A 19084-nucleotide genomic window follows, 5' to 3' on the forward strand; every position below is an offset into this window, starting at 1 on the left:
TTTCTTGGCAGTTATTGATCTGGGACAAATAAGGTAGAGGTTTACTTGCTTACACTCACTTTCAACTCCTGTATGTATCTTATTGTGGGCAGATAATAAACAGTTCACAAACCAGCACTAGCTCAGAGAACACAGAGAGTAGCATTGGTTTAGGTGGACTTGTATTCCAGCACCTATCCTGGTGCCAGATAAATAGCAGAAATGAAAAAAAACAAAAGTTAATGGGGTTCCATTTCCAATTACATGATAGGTTTTAAAGTTGTCTCTTCCACTAAAAGTGACTAAAAGTAATAGATAAAATATAAAAGCATCCAAAAGAATACTAAAACAATCAAGAGAATAATCATTTAGGCCAAAAATATCAATGTGGCAATAATCCAGAGAGAAAAGTTGTTTTTATCCTTAGAGCATTTTCCAAATCTGGAAAAATCTTAGCTTTGATTTTCTCAGGCTCATGAGCTGTAACAGACAGGAAAATGATGCCCAGAGCTTAATCACATGGGGAACATATGAGACACCTCTCCCTGAAAATCGGGGGATCCAAGATTCATATCCTCAGAGTAAGGGTGAAACAAAACAAAATCTGCTCTATCCTCTAATATAAGAGTATTCTTAAGGAAATTTGCCTTTGAGCCAGCAAAAAAAAAAGGAGCAAACAACTGTTTTTGAGAATTCCAACCATGAGCAAGCCCTCCTATGATTTGCAGTCTAAATTTGCTTTACTATTTAGGGCCAAATAACCTCAAACCTTGATTTTACATTATAATGGCCCTGGATTTGTGATGACCCCAAGATTGGAAGGAAGAAAAAAAAATCTCTAGAGAAATCTATATTTAACCTAAGTGTCAAAGAATTTACACAAATAATTGCACCAGGAGAAAGAGCAACTCATAGCAAGAAATGTATGGAGAACAAATGGAGAAAAAGACTATGAGAACCAGTATGATGAAATAAAATTTATAATTTAAGGCAGGACAAGAAAAAATTAAACATAAAATTCTCTCTATGTGTTTGTTTGGGCCTTCTCCCTCCCTAATATACAGTGTGTATCTGCGTTACACATTAACCAGAGCACCTCAAAGTTGGGAGTGTCTGCTCGTGGGTAAAGATCGATTTTTTTTTTCTGACGCTAGCAATGTAACTTCTTAAAAGAATAGTGTTCTTTCCCAGCTCTGTAGGGGATCATGGTGACTTGCTGTTCACTTTGTACATGTTTACCTGAACTATGTATACTTGGTGAACTTTATGTAAAATATCAGTATGTCATTTTGATGTATGATCCTTTGTCTCAAAAATGTATATGACTGTATCTTCGACTTCTAACAGGAAGAACAGTTCTCAGAGCTTTCTGAGAATCTGCTTCCCAGGTTATAATATTCATTTTGGCTCAAATAAAATTCCCTTTTTCTTCTTAACTTGACAGTTAATTGAATTTTCATTGATAAGTAGAAAGAATAGGTAGTAAAAAGAAGCTAATAAAACCTCAATATTGGAATTAGGAAACACAGAACATAGCATAACCAGGATTTTATATAAATATATAAATATATTGTATAATGTAAGTATATATTATACATGATATAAGAAAAAACATCACAAAATTGAAAATGCCTGCAGGAAAAAAAATGATAAAAGCAAGAGCAACTGCTAAGAAACTAACTCAAACATATACTGAAAAATCATTACATAAATAACTTAAAATTTATAGTCGAATATATCTACTTAATAAAAAGAATCAGTAAAAGAAAATTGGAGGAAATACATGAGAAACAGAAAACAAAAAGTGAAATGGCATCATAAATCCAACTGTATCAGTATAAACATTAAACGTAAATGCTTAAATAAGTCAATCAAAGTGCAGAAGGTTGACTGAAAACAAAACAAGATTCAACTATCCTGTCTACAGTAGACACACTTGAGATTCAATTAAAAATAAAATTAAAGGGATGGAAAAAGATACCTCAGGCAAAGGGCAACCATAAGAAAGTTGGGGTGGCCACACTAATACTGGACAAAAGAAACTTTAAAAAAATACTAGTAGAGATAAACAGAAAAATTTTATAATGATACAAGATAAAACAAATGTTAATGATCAAAAAGATAAAGCAATTATAAACATATGCACCTAATAACTGAGCACCAAATATATGAAAACAAAAATGACATAAAATTTTGTTTGAAAATCAGATTCAGCTCCTAAAAAAAGAGGTATGAAAGCCACCCATACAGTCTTTTTCCTTACTATTGGGCAAGAAACTACCTAAACAATCCTTTAGAGAAGCTTAAAGATTTAGAATGGCAATATTCCATCCACCTGCACTCAAGGTAGTGCTTAGTAGAAACAAGTGGCCTTAAAGTCCAAGAGAATCAACCCCAGCTCTGCAGTGATCTTCAGCAAGTAACTCAGCCTCTCAGTTATCTATATAATGAGGATCATAAAAGTTAACCCCCAGGGAGTGTTGTGATTGTAAAATGGGATAATGCATGTGGGAAACGTATGTGGGCCAGCTTAGATGGCACACAGCAGTGTCAATAAAGCTCACCTTCTCTGTGCTCCCCTTCTCCTTAGGGCAACCCTGTGTATGAACTCTCCCTGTGAAAGGAACTTCTTTCCTACCCTATGGTGCAAAACTCTTATTTGAGCCACAGCAAAGACAAAAAATGCTGTATATCATTCTGAACAATGAGCCCTCATGTATTATAGAGAGTTACTTTATCTATTTGGTTACTTATTTATTTTCTGTTCCCTCCATATGGTTCCACCATGAGGAATTAAACTTTGTATGTTGGCTTCTTTATCCCCAGCAACTAATCAGGGCCTAGCACTTGGCAAAATATTTGTAGGATGTCTGAAGATGCTTGAAGAGTATGAGAAAAATCCCCTTAGCTTTTTCTTCTCTGGTTTATATTGTCCCATCACTTCACACTTTTCCATAAAGAACTTTTATTCCAGCTCTTTAATTGTGTTTTCCAAATGACTCAGCAATTTTGGCAATTATGAAAGCAGAATACTAACATAAGACAAAATCATTTATTCTCATGCATTATAACACACAGGAATAAACTTGAATCTTGGGTTTCCCTGGTGGCACAGTGGTTAAGAATCTGCCTGCCAATGCAGGGGACACAGGTTCGAGCACTGGTCCAGGAAGATTCCACATGCCGCAGAGCAACTAAACCCGTGCACCACAACTACTGAGCCTGCGCTCTAGAGCCCGTGACCCACAACTACTGAACCCGCATGCCACAACTACTGAAGCCCACACACCCAGAGCCCGTGCTCTGCAACAAGAGAAGCCACCGTAATGAGAAGCCCGCACACCGCAACGAAGAGTAGCCCCTGCTCGCTGCAACTAGAGAAAGCCCGCACGCAGCAACAAAGACCCAACGCAGGCAAAAATAAATAAATTAAATAAATAAATTAAGAAAACCGTAACTCAGAATTTATTGCAGACAAAGTATCTATACCCTGAAAATTCAAAGAGATACATGGCTAAGTGGAAATAAAAAGGAACTTTGTAGTCAGTCTTACTGATTTGCTTTACAGATTGAGAATTAGAGAACAAAGCTGCCTGTTCTACTATGAATTAATCACCTTAATATCACATGAATCCTTCTCAATAAATGAATAGCAGGACTTGCCTGTTTATTTGTATGGGGTGGTCTACTCGAGGTTTCCTGTGTTCTGACCCAAACAGTAGTACTGACTTAAAACCAAAGATGGTGCCACATAGAGTTGGCACATTTGCCATTTTAGTCTCCTGGGTAAGAATACCTCAAACCATTTCCTTTCCAGTACTCAAGTGAAAGGACAGTATTGTCAGGCCTTTAAACAACAACGAAGAAGAATGTTGTGGTAGCAAGTATGGCAACAAAAAAATAATAATTTCTTCTTATTTCTTAGGACATAAAAACCTGAGAGAATGTGGATGAGTGGTAGTTCAAGGGATAAAATTAAATAAGCAAACTCTTACCATATGATCCAGCAATCAAGCTCCATAGTATTTACCTAAAGAGTTGAAAACTTACATCCACATAAAAACCTGCACGTTTTTTGGAAGCTTTACTTCCAAATATTTTTGGAAGCTTTACTCATATTTTTGGAAGCTTTACTCATATTCATAATTGCCAAAACTTAGAAGCAACGAAGATACCCTTCAGTAGGTGAATGGATAAATGAACTGTGCTACATCCAGACAGTGGAATATTATTCTGTGCTAAAAAGAAATCAAGCCATGAAAAGACATGGAGGAATCTTTTTTTTTTTTTCTTCCTGATTCAGTATTTGTAGGTTGTATGTTTTTAGGAATTTATCCATTTTTTCCTAGGTCATCCAATTTGTTGGCATCTGTTTGTTCATAGTAGTCTCTCTTTCTTTTTATTTATAAATTTATTTATTATTTTATATTTATTTTTGGTTGTGTTGGGTCTTTGTTGCCATGCGCGGGCTTCCTCTAGTTGCGGTGAGCAGGGATGACTCTTTGTTGCGGTGCACAGGCTTCTCATGGCAGTGGCTTCTCTTGTTGTGGAGCATGGGCTCTAGGCATGCAGGCTCAGTAGTAGTGGCTCACATGCTCTAGAGCGCAGGCTCAGTAGTTGTGGCGCACAGGCTTAGTTGCTTCGTGGCATGTGGGCTCTTCCTGGACCAGGGCTCGAACCCACGTCTCCTGCATTGGCAGGTGGATTCTTAACCACTGCGCCACCAGGGAAGTTCCAACATGGAGGAATCTTAAATGCATATTACTAAGTGAAAGAAGCCAATCTGAAAAGGCTACATACTGTATGATTCCAACTACGTGACATTCTGGAAAAGGCAAAACTATAGGGACAATACAAAGATCAGTGATTGCCAGAGGTTGGAAGTGGGCGTGGAGGGGTGGGGTGGAAGGGATGACTAGGTGGCTCACAGAGAATTTTTATGGCAGTGACCCTACTCTGTATGAAACTACAATGGTGGATACACATCATTATACATTTGTCCAAACCCACAAAAGGTACAACACTAAGAGTGAACCCTAATGTAAACCATGGACTCTGGGTGATTATGATGTGTCAATGTAGGTTCATCAGTTGTAACAAATGTACCACTCTGACGGAGGATACTGATAATGGGGGAGGCTATGTATGTGTGAGGGCAGGGGAAATACAGAAAATCTCTCTACCTTCCTCTCAATTTTGCCATGAACCTAAAACGGCTCTAAAATATAAAATCTATTTTAAAAAAATAGACAACTTGTTTACAGAATGTACAAAGATTTAATGGACTACTACTGAGCAATAAAAAGGAAGGAACTACTGACACAGGCAATAATACTGAAGAGTCTCAAATGCATTACGTTAAGGAAAAGGAGCCATGTTGAAAGGCTACGTACTGCTCAGTTTTATTTATGACATTTCAGAAAAGCAAACTATAGCAATAGAAAACAGATCAGTGGTTGTCAAGAGCTGGGACCGGTAGGAGAAGCTGTGTCCAAAGAGGCATGAGGAAAATTTTGGGAAAGATGGAACTTGACCACAAGACCTGGTTTCTAGATCCTGGAGTGGCATTGGCAGGGCTGTACCACCAGAATCACTGAACTGAATTAACTGAACTAACTAAATGTCATTAGGCTTAAGGCATGCAAATGAACATGGTGAACTGAACACCTAAGACTGCTATCTGCTCTGAGAATTGTAAACGTATGCCTGTATTTCTTGTGCATTAACAAATCTGACTGACTGACTGACTTTGGATTTCTAGTTTTCACACCACCACTCTCTGTTTCCAGATACGAAATTTATACAGATTAAGTTAGACTATAATAGTGGTAGAAGATAATGCATACCAGGTTGGAGGGGGCTCATGTTTTAGCACTGATCACCTATATGGCAGCACCATTCAGGAAATACTAGTCTCATGGCTTACACAATATCAAGATGACCAGACAAATAGACTAGCCAAAGTTACTACATACTGTTCCAATTTGATCATGGTTCTATAGGCCCAGATTTAATCTCAAGTATAATGTCAAATAACTGAAGTATAACTATAAAACTTCCTGCTCTGCATTGAGGAAAAGGAGAAGTGACAGGGATGGGGAAAAGAAGACAATATACTTTACTTAGATAATTATTGGGGATGGAGCTAGGTTTAGATGAATGAGACAAAAATGAAAAAATAATTAACTACACATGAGGGAAAACCTAAAAATTCAAAAGTACTTTTCATTTGTAATTTTGGCATAACAATGGTTTCTTCCAAATATCTTTTAAATTTAATAAGTTGGCTACAATATAGAATTCAAGTAATGTAAATGATAGCTATAAATAGGCACATAACGTGGTATGAAAAGAAAAGCAACCAATTATCAGGCTGGTATTATTAAGATAGTATTGAAAGTCAATGTAATAATTCTGAGTTGTGGTAACTGGAATAACTATGCTCAAATTTTTTTTTATTTTTTATTTTTTTTTGGCTGTGTTGGGTCTTGGTTGCGGCATGCTGGATCTTTTTCGTTGTGGTGCATGGGCTCTTTCTTGCGGTGTGGGCTTCTCTCTAGTTGTGGTGTGTGAGTTTTCTCTCTCTAGTTGTGGCGTGTGGGCTCCAGGGTGCATGGGCTCTGTAGTTTGCAACACGCGGGCTCTCTGATTGAGATGTGTGAGCTCAGTAGTTGCGGCATGCAGGCTTAGCTGCCCCATGGCATGTGGGATTTTAGTTCCCCGACCAGGGATCGAACCCGCGTCCCCTGCATTGGAAGGCGGATTCTTTACCACTGGACCACCAGGGAAGTCCCCTATTGCTTAAATTTTATTATAGCTTCTAGTTATTTCTGTTTGTCTGTAGTTTAAGTAATATAAATCTATTAATAACAGAAACATAATTCTAGAACAACGATGCCTTTGACATGAACATAATTCCAGAGTAATGACACCATAACAAGACAGGAAACAGCTCATATTTAAGAGGGGATAGATAGTTCTAGTGTTCCAGTTTTAGAGAAACCCTTATAAGGAGAAATCTACAAATCCACATTATGTCAATAACACTTAGATCAAAATGCTTTAGCTAGCTACTAAATTCCTTTGCAAAGCACTTTTTTTTTTTTAGTGTTGGAATTCTTCAGCTTCAATCCAAGAGAGCATCTCTTGAATAAACTCTTTTTTAATCCCTAAACTTCTGATTCTCTAAAAGCAAAGAACTAATCAGAAGCCCCCAGTGGGCAGCTCAGCAGCATCTTCCTAGCCCCCCATCATGCACACACCTCCCCTCCCCGTTCACTCACAGTCAAAAGGAGTTTGTCCAGGTTGGATTGCAGCATCCACCACAGACGTCAGAAACCCTCAATCACCATGAGCAGGAAGGCTGACCGCCAAAGTTATGGAACCACATTTTTAAATGCAAAATTGAGAAACAGGGATAAATATGCATACATTACAAAAATGCTATAAACTGAGGCATCTAAGAAAATCCAGGGCCATGGCTGCAATAAGGCGAGAGCTGAAATCAATGGCCAGGGCTCCATATTGCTCTGGAGTCAGCACTATTTCTTCACATTACCAGCATTCCCTGTTGTTCCTTCACTGAGAATGCAGAGAACTAGAAAGCTAGTGACATAATGGGGAACCTGGCACCAGAGGGACCCATCGAGAAGAGCAGTTATGTTTTCTAGTCTCCTTCCTCAGCCCTACTCAGAAGATTTAGAATCTTCTCTAGCTTTTGCCTACCTTATCCACCTAGGGACTGGACCCCATTTCTGCACTCCCAGCTGTGATCCTGCTTTAAACCTCATGGACTGACCACCTGAAACAGCAAGGTTGCTGCTACCCATCTAGCCCCAAGTTATGTCCACCTGGAGACTCTTGTACTCAATCCACAAGATCACAACTGCTATTAACTTGATACTGTCCCTCACCATGAGGTCTCCAGGCTCTTGTCAATACCATGGTAAGAGCTGCTGGCAACCACCCAAAGGCGTTGCCTCTAGTGAGTCTGTTGACCTGGTCTAAGCTCTTCCCAGTTCTGGCTCCTGCTTCTTTCCAAGTGTCCAGACACTGGAGTCCCAGCAAACTTCCTGGTAAGCCAGTGCTAAATATGTGCCCCCATATTTTACAGATGAGAAAATCCAGATTCAGAGTAGTTGAGAAGATTACACATATAAGCAGTGGAAGATTAGCAAAACTTAGGTAAATTAGGACAGAGGGGCACACATCACAGTTACTGCAAAAGTTGGACTTAATGAAAGAGTACTATAACAAAAGATTTGAAATTGAATGGACATATATTAGAATCCTGGCTCAGGTACTATCTGCAGTATTGTACATGCCTAACCTGTTTCTCAGTTTTCTTATCTCTAAAATGGGGATAATACCTGCATTAGTTATCTAATACCCCAAACAAACCCTAAAACAACAAACATTTATTACCTCATAGATCCTGTGGGTCAGGAATCTGGGCCTGCCTCACCTTGCGGCCTCTGACTCAGGGTCTCTCAGGAGGTTGCAGTTAAGATGTCAGCCAGGATTGGAGTCTCATCTGGAGGCTCACGCATCTGGGAGGCCGGACTCAGTTCCTCTTGAGCTGTTGGACTGAGGGTTTCAGTTCCTCACTGGGTTGGCCAGAGGGCCTCCCTCTGTTTCCTGCCCCAGGGTAGCTCACAGCTGGTCAGAGCAAGCAAGCTAGAAAGCAGGAAAGGGCCCCAGAATGGAAAACCAGGCTTTTTATCTCCTAACCTCTAAAGTGTCAGTCTTTCACTTCTGCCATATTCTTCTCTTCTTTAGAAATGAGTCACTAAATCCAGACCATACCCAAAAGGAGATAATTACACAAGGATGTGGACACCAGGAGGAGGAGCCAATGGGGGTCATCTTAGGGATGAATCTTAGATTCCTATCTTAGGGACTGACTACTACAATGCCTTTAATGTAAAGACTTAAAAAATCGAATAAAAATATGTAAAGTATCCTGTGTACAGTAAGAGCTTAATAAACAACACATATTGGTGAACTACAATTTCTAGCAAAGAATCCTTGTTTAAAACCACAAATGTATACCTCCCAAAGAAGGAGGCTTGATAAATCCTTAGATGAGACTCATTTTTATCAGAAGGTGTCTCTGTTTGATCAGTAAGATGGTTGTGCTTCACTGTATTTCAGAATAAGTTTCAGGAAGTGGAACAGAGATTTCTAAAACGTTTATCTGACATTATAAGGAGAAAATCATAGGGTCAGGGTAGGTGTGCCTAGTTGCTAGGAGAGCAAAATCCCTCTAGAGATTAGTCATTTTGAAGGTGATGCTTAATAATGACATTTATTTTTAACTGTAGTGTTAGTGAAAATAATCAGGTAGATAAATGTTGAGACTAGAGGCTGTAGCAGTTGTATTTTTCATAAAGAACATTACGAAGACTTAGTCTGTGATGAAGGAAGTTCATTCCTGACACGTGATCCTCCGACCCCCCTGAGGCTACTACTGAGAGTTTGCTTTCTGTCCCCTTAAATGCTGTGATTCTGCACATGATCTAATACGTCTTTCTGTGACGTCTTTCTTATGCCAGCACTTATGTGTTAGAATTGTTTGTCAAAATGTCTGTTTCTCCCACTAGAACATACACTTCTTGACTGCAGAGTCCTTGCCTTAGTTTTATTTACATCCCCAAGTCCTAGCATAGTGCCTACAGAGAAGACAACCAAGAAATATTTGTAAAATGTTGCTGAATAGTCCATTTCCCCCTCTTTGCAAAATAATTCAGATTAAGATTTTAGCACTCGATCTAATAGGGCATCATTTTTTAGTATATTTAGGGAAGATTCAGTAATTTTCAGAAACATTCATTTGACGATCTCAAAAAATCCAATTCTTTACAACTTACTTGAAATAGTTTTATAGTAGGGTTCCCCATGACACTCATAAGGTATCAAATGTTCTGAATCCTCTCCATCTTTCCCTCCGACTCTTCTTCAAAGGAGTCAATTGATTACGGCTATCTTAAAAAATAATAAATTTCTCTAAAAGTAGATATTGAGGACAGTTCAAGTATGCTGACTGGAAATTTAAAGAAAAAAAAAAACCCAAAAACCAAAAAAAACCTGCATGAAAGTGATTTTTCCAAGATGAAAAAGAAGCAATCAGAAGAATCTGTTGTAACCAATCACGGGACAGTTTTATATTTCTGCTGAAATGTCACTTTATTCCTTGTTAAGTTCCGGACTCCTTGTCACTTCACTCCCCATTTGCCAACAGATGCTGCATTTCAAGTTGGAACAAAGGTTTCTTTTGAGGAAAGTGGCATCGAATGGTAGATTTTACCCTCCTCTCTCATTCTCCGGGCACATGTTCCTCCTTTATCGTACTTCTTTGTCATTTCACCCTCATCTTCCCTCTCTTCTTTTTCCATCGAATCTTCTCACCTTCTCTTCAAGCACTTCTTACTCATTTACCCCAACGTCTTTCCTTTTTCCTCTTCACTCCCCACATATATTCACCACCCATTCTGCTTTATAACGCATTTTTTTTAAACTCTTTCATTATTAAGTCCTCTTTTCCTGTCACACCTGCTTCTACCCTGAGCTGGCTATCATCATTTTTCAAACTCTATACTTAAATGAGCACATCAGTGTGTATCTATTGGAGAAGGGAAAGTAGAGAAAATAGTGTTTTTCCAAGTTCATATTTTCCCCTTTTAATAATTTGAGCATAAGCTGTTAAGAAAAAAGATGCCTCTGCCCACCATCACCTTCCTAGTCTTTATTCTACCTCTTTTTAAAAAAATTTTTTTTATTTTTTGGCCGTGCCGTGCATCTTGTGAGATCTTAGTTCCCCGACCAGGGATCGAACCTGGGCTCTCAGCAGTGAGAGTGAGGAGTCCTTACCACTGGACCGCCAGGGAATTCCCATTATTCTACCTCTTTTAAAAATGGTATTATTTAATTTAGCGCACAGGAGCTAGAGACAGTACAGAGGGCACCAGAGCACTCAGTAAGGTAAACTGGAATGAGAGAAAGGAGTACACTACTTACACCCTTGGAGATGAGTCACTAGGTTAAAGTGAAGAAGCCAGGCAAGAAAGAGCAGAGGACGAGCTGCATGAGACCTTGTGTAATTCAGAAAAGGCAAAGCAATCACATTTCAGTCACCATTCTAGAACCAAAGAACTTACAGAAACCCCTTGACCAAGAAACATCCCATGTGTCATTGCTGAATATATTAGTGCCTGGGAAATACACATTACAAACAAGGAGTCATTTTCCATCTTTAATCATTTTGTCAAAACAATCTGAACATGGGTACATAAATACTTGATTTGTTATAAGAATGTGTAGCATAAGAGTCCCTGAGACATATCCAAGAATGACTTGAACTGTATTCAGTGCAATTATTCACCATACTAATTACCAAGAACTTGGCTCCCTTCCCTGATATTTAAGGCATGTTATTAAAAAAAGATATATATCATATATACACACATCTATAAAATATAATAATTACATATTATATATAAATAGATATATATTTTATTAATGCTACATCAGAGTCTCCCTCTCTGGTGCCTGGATTTTCTGCCAGTTTACTGATGCTGTGTAGTTAAGTCATTTCCAGACTGTAAGGAAGGCACTTAGGGAGGTAAATTAGTACTTTAAGCCCTAGGGTGCCAGTTAGTAGAATGAGGGCAATGGAACTAGAAGGTCCCAAGAGAAGATGTTGTCCCACCCCTTCCTTTTGCAGTTCAAGTGACAGAGGCTCAAAGGAGTTGTGACTTGCACAAGCACGGCTGGTTCTGCTGCTATTGCTGTAACCTTAGGTAAGTCCTTAACCAGGTCCCTTCTTCTATAAAATGGACTGGTGATCATCACAGCTAACATCTTCCAGGTGCTTCCTGTGTGCCCGACATGGTCCTGAGTACTTTAAGGGTCTTTTCTAATTCTCCCAACACCTCCATAAATTATATATGGTTACCTTCAATTAGAGATGAGAATATCAATACACAGAAAGCTTAAATAATTTCCCCGAGATGAGACAATTAGGAAACGTTGCAAAGCTGGTCTAGTAACCCAGGAATAACTGCCTCCAAAATTCTCGACTTCCAATTCGTAAATCCCTTCTAAGAAAACCCCAGCAGGTAGGTTCTCAAATTCCTCCTACCTCTAAAAGTCTAGAGCAGAGTTAACAAACTATAGCCCACAGGCCAAATCCAGTCACCGCCTCTGTTTACAGATTGTCAGTGGCTGCTTTTGTACTACCAACAGCAGAGGTGAGTAGTGGCCGCAGAGGCTGTATGGCCAGCAAAGCCTGAAATATCTACTCTCTGGCCCTTTACAGAAAAAGTGTGCTGATCCCTGCTCTAGCGCTTTGAAAATTTGGAGCATCCTGTAACTGTATAGCACTTTACAATGTACAAAGCACCCTGGCAAACACATTTAATCTTTGTTTTGCAGGGGCATTCATGCATATAAAGGAGGACGCTAATTTAAGTAACTCGCCTAATCAGGGCCACAGGGGCAGAAAGTGGCAAAACCACATACCCAGGTTTTGACTCCAAATTGCGAGCTCTTTCCATGCAGCTACCCTGTCTCCTCTAAATTACTGCTGAGGAAGGGTTTGGAAACTGGAAAGGACCCGTGAATACTGAAAGCAAGTCAGACTGTCTTCTTGATGCAAATATTTCAGGCGTACTCGTGTAATTAAAGTCATCGAGCACTAAAAATATTAAATTAAATTTGTAATACATTTGAAAGAAAAGTTTATGAAAGCCATTTTGAAATACATGTGATGCATCTCTATGTATTTTTATATTAGCGTATGTGAAATTTTAACCTACTCAATTTAGAATGACTTGAAAAATGAAATCACATAAAATGAGCAATTGCTGCATTTCTCTTGCTCTTTGATGAAATTAGCCTAAAAATATATTGTTTGTTCCTTACCCCAAATTTGCACATAAAACTGCAATTATACCTTCCTCATGCTAACTATTCAATAAATACATGGTTAGTTTTAAATAGAGTTAATACCAAGGAGAGCATTAGTAAAATAATACTTATTTAACAATATAAATTAACCAAAACAAAAACAAGTTTTTTAAAACAAATTTCAAAGAAAGCGTAGTGCTTCTTCCTAGTCTGCAAATTCAAGCTCAATCTAAATGGCAGTAATGACTCTTGAAATAGCATGGCTGAGCTTTAGGGATTCATTTGAAATACATGCTATGAGGCCACTTCCTTTTTATTTTCGATATATTCTGTAACATACCCTGAGATTTAATTCTGCAATCCATATAAATGGATATGGAGGCACCCTGAAATCACTGCAAGAAGGGAAATAAACCTATCTGTCACCAATTGAGTCACCACTCTGTGTTAGGCACCTTATTACTTTATTTCCTGAAGAGCTCATAAGGAGCTGTGAGGTCATTTCTTGCCCCATTTTACAGTTAAGAAAGCTGAGGCTCAGGGTTATTACTAATTTGCCCAAGGTCACATGGCTGGAATTCAGAGTTAAGGCAGATTACCTTCAAACTCCAAACTATCCCCCACTGTCCCATGTAGATTCCCAATAACACCAAGACCATTGACCAATAAATCATAAATACTTATTTTAAGAATAGAATCTTTCCTTCTTTATTGGAGGTTCTCTTTTGATATTGTAATTCTGCCCATACTATAATATTTTAATGAGGAAATTTTATCCAGGGATTTCAATTTCTCCTTTTAAGAAAAAGGGAGAATTGAAGCACCTAGACTTTGGTGAGCTTTTCGAACAAATGCATAGAGATAAAAGTTACTTTATGATTCAGCTAATTGTACTAATCAAATGCAAAATTACTGTTTACAGCAGAATTCTGTATAAACCTAATTAATCTTGGACCTCACCCACAACGGTCACTGAGGGTGCTTATTATAATAAATCAAAGAGAAAAAAACCACATTATTTCAGGCTTTAAATCAACTAGCTTTCTAATAATTGATTTATGGTATTATTAAGAATGTCACTTTACTCCTAATTTATCCCTCCCCCCCAAATTAGGAGTTTGGGATTAACAGATACACAATACTATATATAAAACAGATAAACAACAAGGATCCACTGTATAGCACAGGGAACTATATTCAATATCTTGTAATAACCTATAATGGAAAAGAATCCGAAAAAGAATATATATTATCTATAATATATATGTTATATAGAATATATATTATATATATATACTACATATATAATATATATATTAACTGAATCACTTTGCTGTACACCTGAAACTAACACAACACTGTAAGTCAACTATATGTAAATCAAAAAAAAAAAGGGGGCTTCCCTGGTAGCGCAGTGGTTAAGAATCCGCCTGCCAATTCAGGGGACATGGGCAGAGCAACTAAGCCCGTGCGCCATAACTACTGAGCCTGCACTCTAGAGCCTGCAAGCCACAACTACTGAACCCGCGTGCCACAACTACTGAAGCCCACGCGCCTAGAGCCCGTGCTCCGCAACAAGAGAAGCCACCACATTGAGAAGCCCGTGCACCTCAACAAAGAGTAGCCTGGGGCTTCCCTGGTGGCACAGTGGTTGAGAATCCGCCTGCCAATGCAGGGGACATGGGTTCGAGCCCTGGTCCGGGAAGATCCCACATGATACGGAGCAACTAAGCCCATGCACCACAGCTACTGAGCCTGTGCTCTAGAGCCCATGTGCCACAACTACTGAGCCCGTGTGCCACAACTACTGAAGCCTGGGCGCCTAAAGCCTGTGCTCCGCAATGAGAAGCCACAGCAATAAGAAGCCCGCGCACTGTAACGAAGACCCAACACAGCCAAAAATAAATTAATTAATTTAAAAAAAAAGAACATTACTTTAAACAAATAAGTTCTGCCAACTGATTTATCAAAGTCCACTATTTACTTTTTGACAGTGGTAGATTGTAAGAGCCTTAAAGAGAGGAACCTTGCCTTATACATTTTTGTTTTTCCCACGCTCAGTGTTTCACCTGGCGCAAGTACATGGTGACACCTAATATGCTGCTCATTCAACAACTTTCAAAGTCAATGCATATATTTTCAAAGTTGGTTCCATAGCACAGTCTCAGGGGCAGTAGAAATGTGAGGATGTACCCACTGTACTACTGGGCAGACCAGGAGGGGAACCTGGTTGCCCCAGGGAGAAGTGCAGATTTCTGTAACAAAAGATAAAGTTTTTACTGCAGGCACTGATTTAGTTCTATTCCCTAGCAACTAAACATTTAACTTAAAACTGACAGAATCAAAAACTGCCATTAACAGACACCAGGAAACTTTTTTCCTTTTGCATGATTCCATAATACAGTGCAATCCCTTTCATTGTTCTGCAGACAGGTAATGCCAGGACCCCATGGAGGACTGACTTTCCAGTTTTAAATTTCAGCTCCAGTAAAGACACAAAATAAATAATTTTGTGGAAAGTGACACTATGGCTTCCTTCTCTTCTGTTTGTAAACACAGGCTGGTTTTCTGGGAGGAAGGGAGAGGAAGGTCGTTTCTGCTTTATTTTCACATCTGTAATTTTAATATGCTTTTTAAAAGATCCAGGTTATAGAAAAACATAGACACAGAAAAAATCAGTTAGGAGATGATTATTCACATTATAAAGAGATTCTCCATAGGGTTCCATTAAATATTGCGCTCTTCTAAAACAGTGAATTTGATTTAAAAGCGGCTTTTCAAGAATACATTTGTGTAAAGTGAGGTACACCAAATATTCATCCTAACTCTTCTCCAAGGACAATCCAGCATCTTGTTTCCATTCATAGAGCAAGGGAACAAACAACAGCACCTGTTAAGGAAGTCAATGGATTCTTGGACCACCCTCCTCACCCTTCTTAGGAGATGACGCTTTGAGAAATCCAGGCACAAAGAGAAAGACCCACTTGTGGCCACAGTCCTTTCACTATCCCACAGCAAGGCTCTATCTGAAACTAGGGGTTTGCCGCATTTGGCCCAGTCACATGAGTGAACGAGCACTGTGTGAGATTTGGACTCAGCACAGGCCACAAATATGGCCTGTGGCAGATGAGGAAATTCAGAGCCACTGACAATTGTTTCTTGTAGGTAAGCTGTTTCTTCGCCTCTGCACTGGTTACAAGGGGAGGAAGGGCCCCCATCTTCACCCCAGAGCTCAGATGCCCTTGGACAGCAGAGGAAGCCCAGCTGCTAGTTGTCCAAAAACCATGAGCACCCAGGATCCTTCCCTCCCAGTCTTTGTGCTGAATAATATTACTTGGTAAATCAACTTTAGTCTATGGGAATAGATTAAAAACGGGTGTTTGGAAAATACAGTCCCGTGATTCGGCAGTTAAGGAGATGCACAGCGGAGGATCTGGAGGATCCAAAAGCCGACGACTTGGCCTCCCTGGGTTACAGCCAGGGGAAGGTGGCTTCACCGCTGAAACCAGCCAGCCAAGTTAGGGACGCTCTTGGGCTGGTCCCCAGCCATCCGCACAGCCTGGCAGGTCCGGCACCAAGGCTCATCCCAGAAGGAGGTGACGTGCACGGCATAGCTCCGACGCCAGCTAAAGTATCCGCGGTAGGCAGCTGGGTTTCGATCGAGGAATTGCAGGTGGGCCGCCAGGGAGGAGGCATCAGGGAAGTCGTCCACGTGGATGAAGGCACGGCGGGGCACGAAGCGCTCGTAATTGGCACGGTCTGGGCCCAGCACCACCGGCACCGCCCCAGCCAGGAAGGCGTTGCGCCACAGCTTCTCCGTGATATAATCCAGGTGCTGCGAGTTCTCGAAGGCCAGGTAGAACTTGTAGCGGGCCACCGTGTGCAGGAGCCCGACGTCAGGCAGCGGCTGCCCGGGCCCGCCCTTGCCGAAGAGGTCCACGGTCACGTACTGGCTCAGCTGGCGGTAGTAGCGGACCCGCGCCTGGCGCTCGTCCCAGTTGCTCACCACCCAGGCCACCAGCCCTTGTTTCCGGGCCAGCTGCGGCACCAGACCCGCCGGCTGCTCGCTGGGATGGGTCCTAGGGTAGAGGTAGCCGTAAGGCACGAAGATGTCCGAGTCGGCCCGGTAGGAGAGCGTCCAGTTGAAGAGGTTACGTGCCAGGCTCTGCAGCCCCGGGGAGTGGGTGGGTGACTCGAAGTTCATCCACACCCAGCGCTGGCCCGGGGGCCTGGGGCCCGAGGCAGCCAGGGCTAAGGCCTCCGCGGCTTCCTCCTCGTTGTCGATGAGCACCTGCTGCTCCTCCGCCGGGCGCACGTGGACGCCCCAGGGCGGGGGCCAGTCCGGGGGTCCCTTCACCAAGTCTCGGTGGTGGAAAAGCACTGCCTGGGCCTCCCCGTAGGCCGCGCGATCAGTGAGCAGGCGGCAGCCGCTTATGTTGAAGCGCAGCCGGCAATCAGGGGGCGGCCTTTTGGCTCTGTGCCGGCCCCCGAAGGGCTCCCACCACAGCAGCACGCTCACCCGCCGCGGCGGGACGGAGGAGGCCCAGGGCAGCGGCGGCAGCTGCTTCCAGCAAACATAGACGACCACGGCGCTGCACACCAGGCTGGCGGCCACCAGCGCCAACTGGGCCTCGGACAGCCTCAGGCCTCCACGCCGAGTGCGCCGCCGGCCCCACCGCGCGCCCATGGCGAGCGCCGGCAGAGCCGTCGCCGCCCGCCGCGCGGCCGCAAGCCCGGAGCGGCGGTGCCCGCTCTCATGCTGCCACTGAGGGCTCAGCCTTCGTTGCTGCTCGCCGCCCGACCTGGAGCGGGAAAGGGCGGTCCCAGGATCTAAAGGCCCGCAGGTCTTGCTCTCTTCCCCACCACTCGCCGCCCGGCGAGAGTCCAGGGCGAGGGAAGCGGACCCGGCGGCCCAGCCCAGCGCAGCCCCGTCCCTCCCCTCCACCGCGCGCCCAACCAGACCAGCCCGGCCAAGCCCCGGGCGCCTCCTGCTGCACCTCCGCCCACTCCCCGGCCCCTCCAGGGTTCCCAGACTCCCCGGCAGCGCCCCGCCCGCGACTCCGGATGCCGTCGCCGTGATCCCGGACCTCTCCGCGCACCCCACGCCTTGGCCTGGCGCTGGCGCTCTCGCCTGCCGGGGATTCCTTCCCAGCTGCGCCCGAGCCTTCAATCGCGGCCGCCCAGATTCTTGCCTTCCAGAGTGAGGGCCCGGTTCATCCCTGGGCGCCGGCAGCTGGCGCGAGACCCTCCAGAAGCCGCGGCGGCGCGAGCGCAGGCGGGCGCGGGAGGAAGGCGGCCCAGGGGTACCGAGCCTCCGGGCGGGATCGAAGATCCTCTTCCTTCCTCTCGCCCCATCAATGGCCAGCGACGCCTGCCGGAGGGAGGGAGCCCGCGAGGCCGCGGAAACGTGCTGACAGAGGCGCAGCCTACGCGGAGCGGACCTTTACCTCGTGACCTGCCGCCGACGCAGGCAGGTAGCGCAGTCAGCTCCCGAGGCGCGGCCCACAGAGGTGGTGCATTTTGTGAAACCAAGTTTTCAAGGAAACCCTACTGTCAGGAGAACATTCGCTTTGCCTACAGCCCCAGCAGAGGAAACAGAAGAATCGAAAGTTTTCTGAGCAGTGAAAACACGTTCTTTTTCTTCACTCCCCCACTGAATGAACGCTTCTGCCTGCTGGCTCATAGCTTTCTTTGTACCAGAGCTATGAACTTCCTGCCTATTCAGTGAGATGAATGAATGAACAACACCATTAATTTTACTAAGCACTTAAGAAGCAGCTTAATATCTGGGCTCATGAAGATCCAGCAAAACACTGTGGACTATAAAACGATGACTAAGATAAATATTATAGCATCCAAGTTTAGGGTATAAAGGGTATCACAGTGGCCTCTTCAGGTTTATCAATGAAGCAACTGAGGCATCTACTTCTACCGTGACTTAAGGAGTTTTTTTTCCCGATGGCTTGAATTTGAATTTCTGGATTTTGGCCTTCATTTATGTAATTAAACTTTTATTCAGCAAAGTTCTAAATAGGGCATGGGTGGGCTGTTGACCTAAGGAGAGGAGGCAGTTTGAGAGAATTTTTAGATCACAGCGGTGCATTGGTGGTGCCCCAGCCCAGTGCCGTGTAAGTTACAAGATGTTAGGGAAGAAGTAGACTTGCTGGGAATGGGGCCAACCTGTCAGGTATTTTTGATG

At 42.6% G+C, this 19084-nt stretch overlaps 1 protein-coding gene and 1 long non-coding RNA gene across 3 annotated transcripts in view; one reads left to right on the forward strand and one right to left on the reverse strand.

The window, feature by feature from the left end:
* LOC309636721 overlaps positions 1 to 19084 on the forward strand; it is a 939587-nt gene that overhangs the window by 110476 nt on the left and 810027 nt on the right. The window lies entirely within an intron of this gene.
* Positions 11218 to 18273, reverse strand: FUT4 (fucosyltransferase 4). 2 transcript variants are annotated; one of them, XM_082410002.1, is made up of 2 exons: positions 18078 to 18230; positions 11218 to 17687 (listed from the first exon to the last, which is right to left on the reverse strand). In XM_082410002.1, the coding sequence occupies exon 2, from the start codon at positions 17570 to 17572 to the stop codon at positions 16379 to 16381; it is 1194 nt and encodes a 397-aa protein (XP_082266128.1). In that variant the 5' UTR covers positions 17573 to 17687; positions 18078 to 18230; the 3' UTR covers positions 11218 to 16378. The 2 variants fall into 2 exon arrangements, with proteins under 2 accessions (XP_082266128.1, XP_082266127.1); XM_082410001.1 differs by having other exon boundaries at positions 11218 to 18273.

Source organism: Balaenoptera physalus (genome assembly GCF_965194825.1).
Source record: "Balaenoptera physalus genome assembly, chromosome: 10".
Taxonomy (NCBI): domain Eukaryota; kingdom Metazoa; phylum Chordata; class Mammalia; order Artiodactyla; family Balaenopteridae; genus Balaenoptera; species Balaenoptera physalus.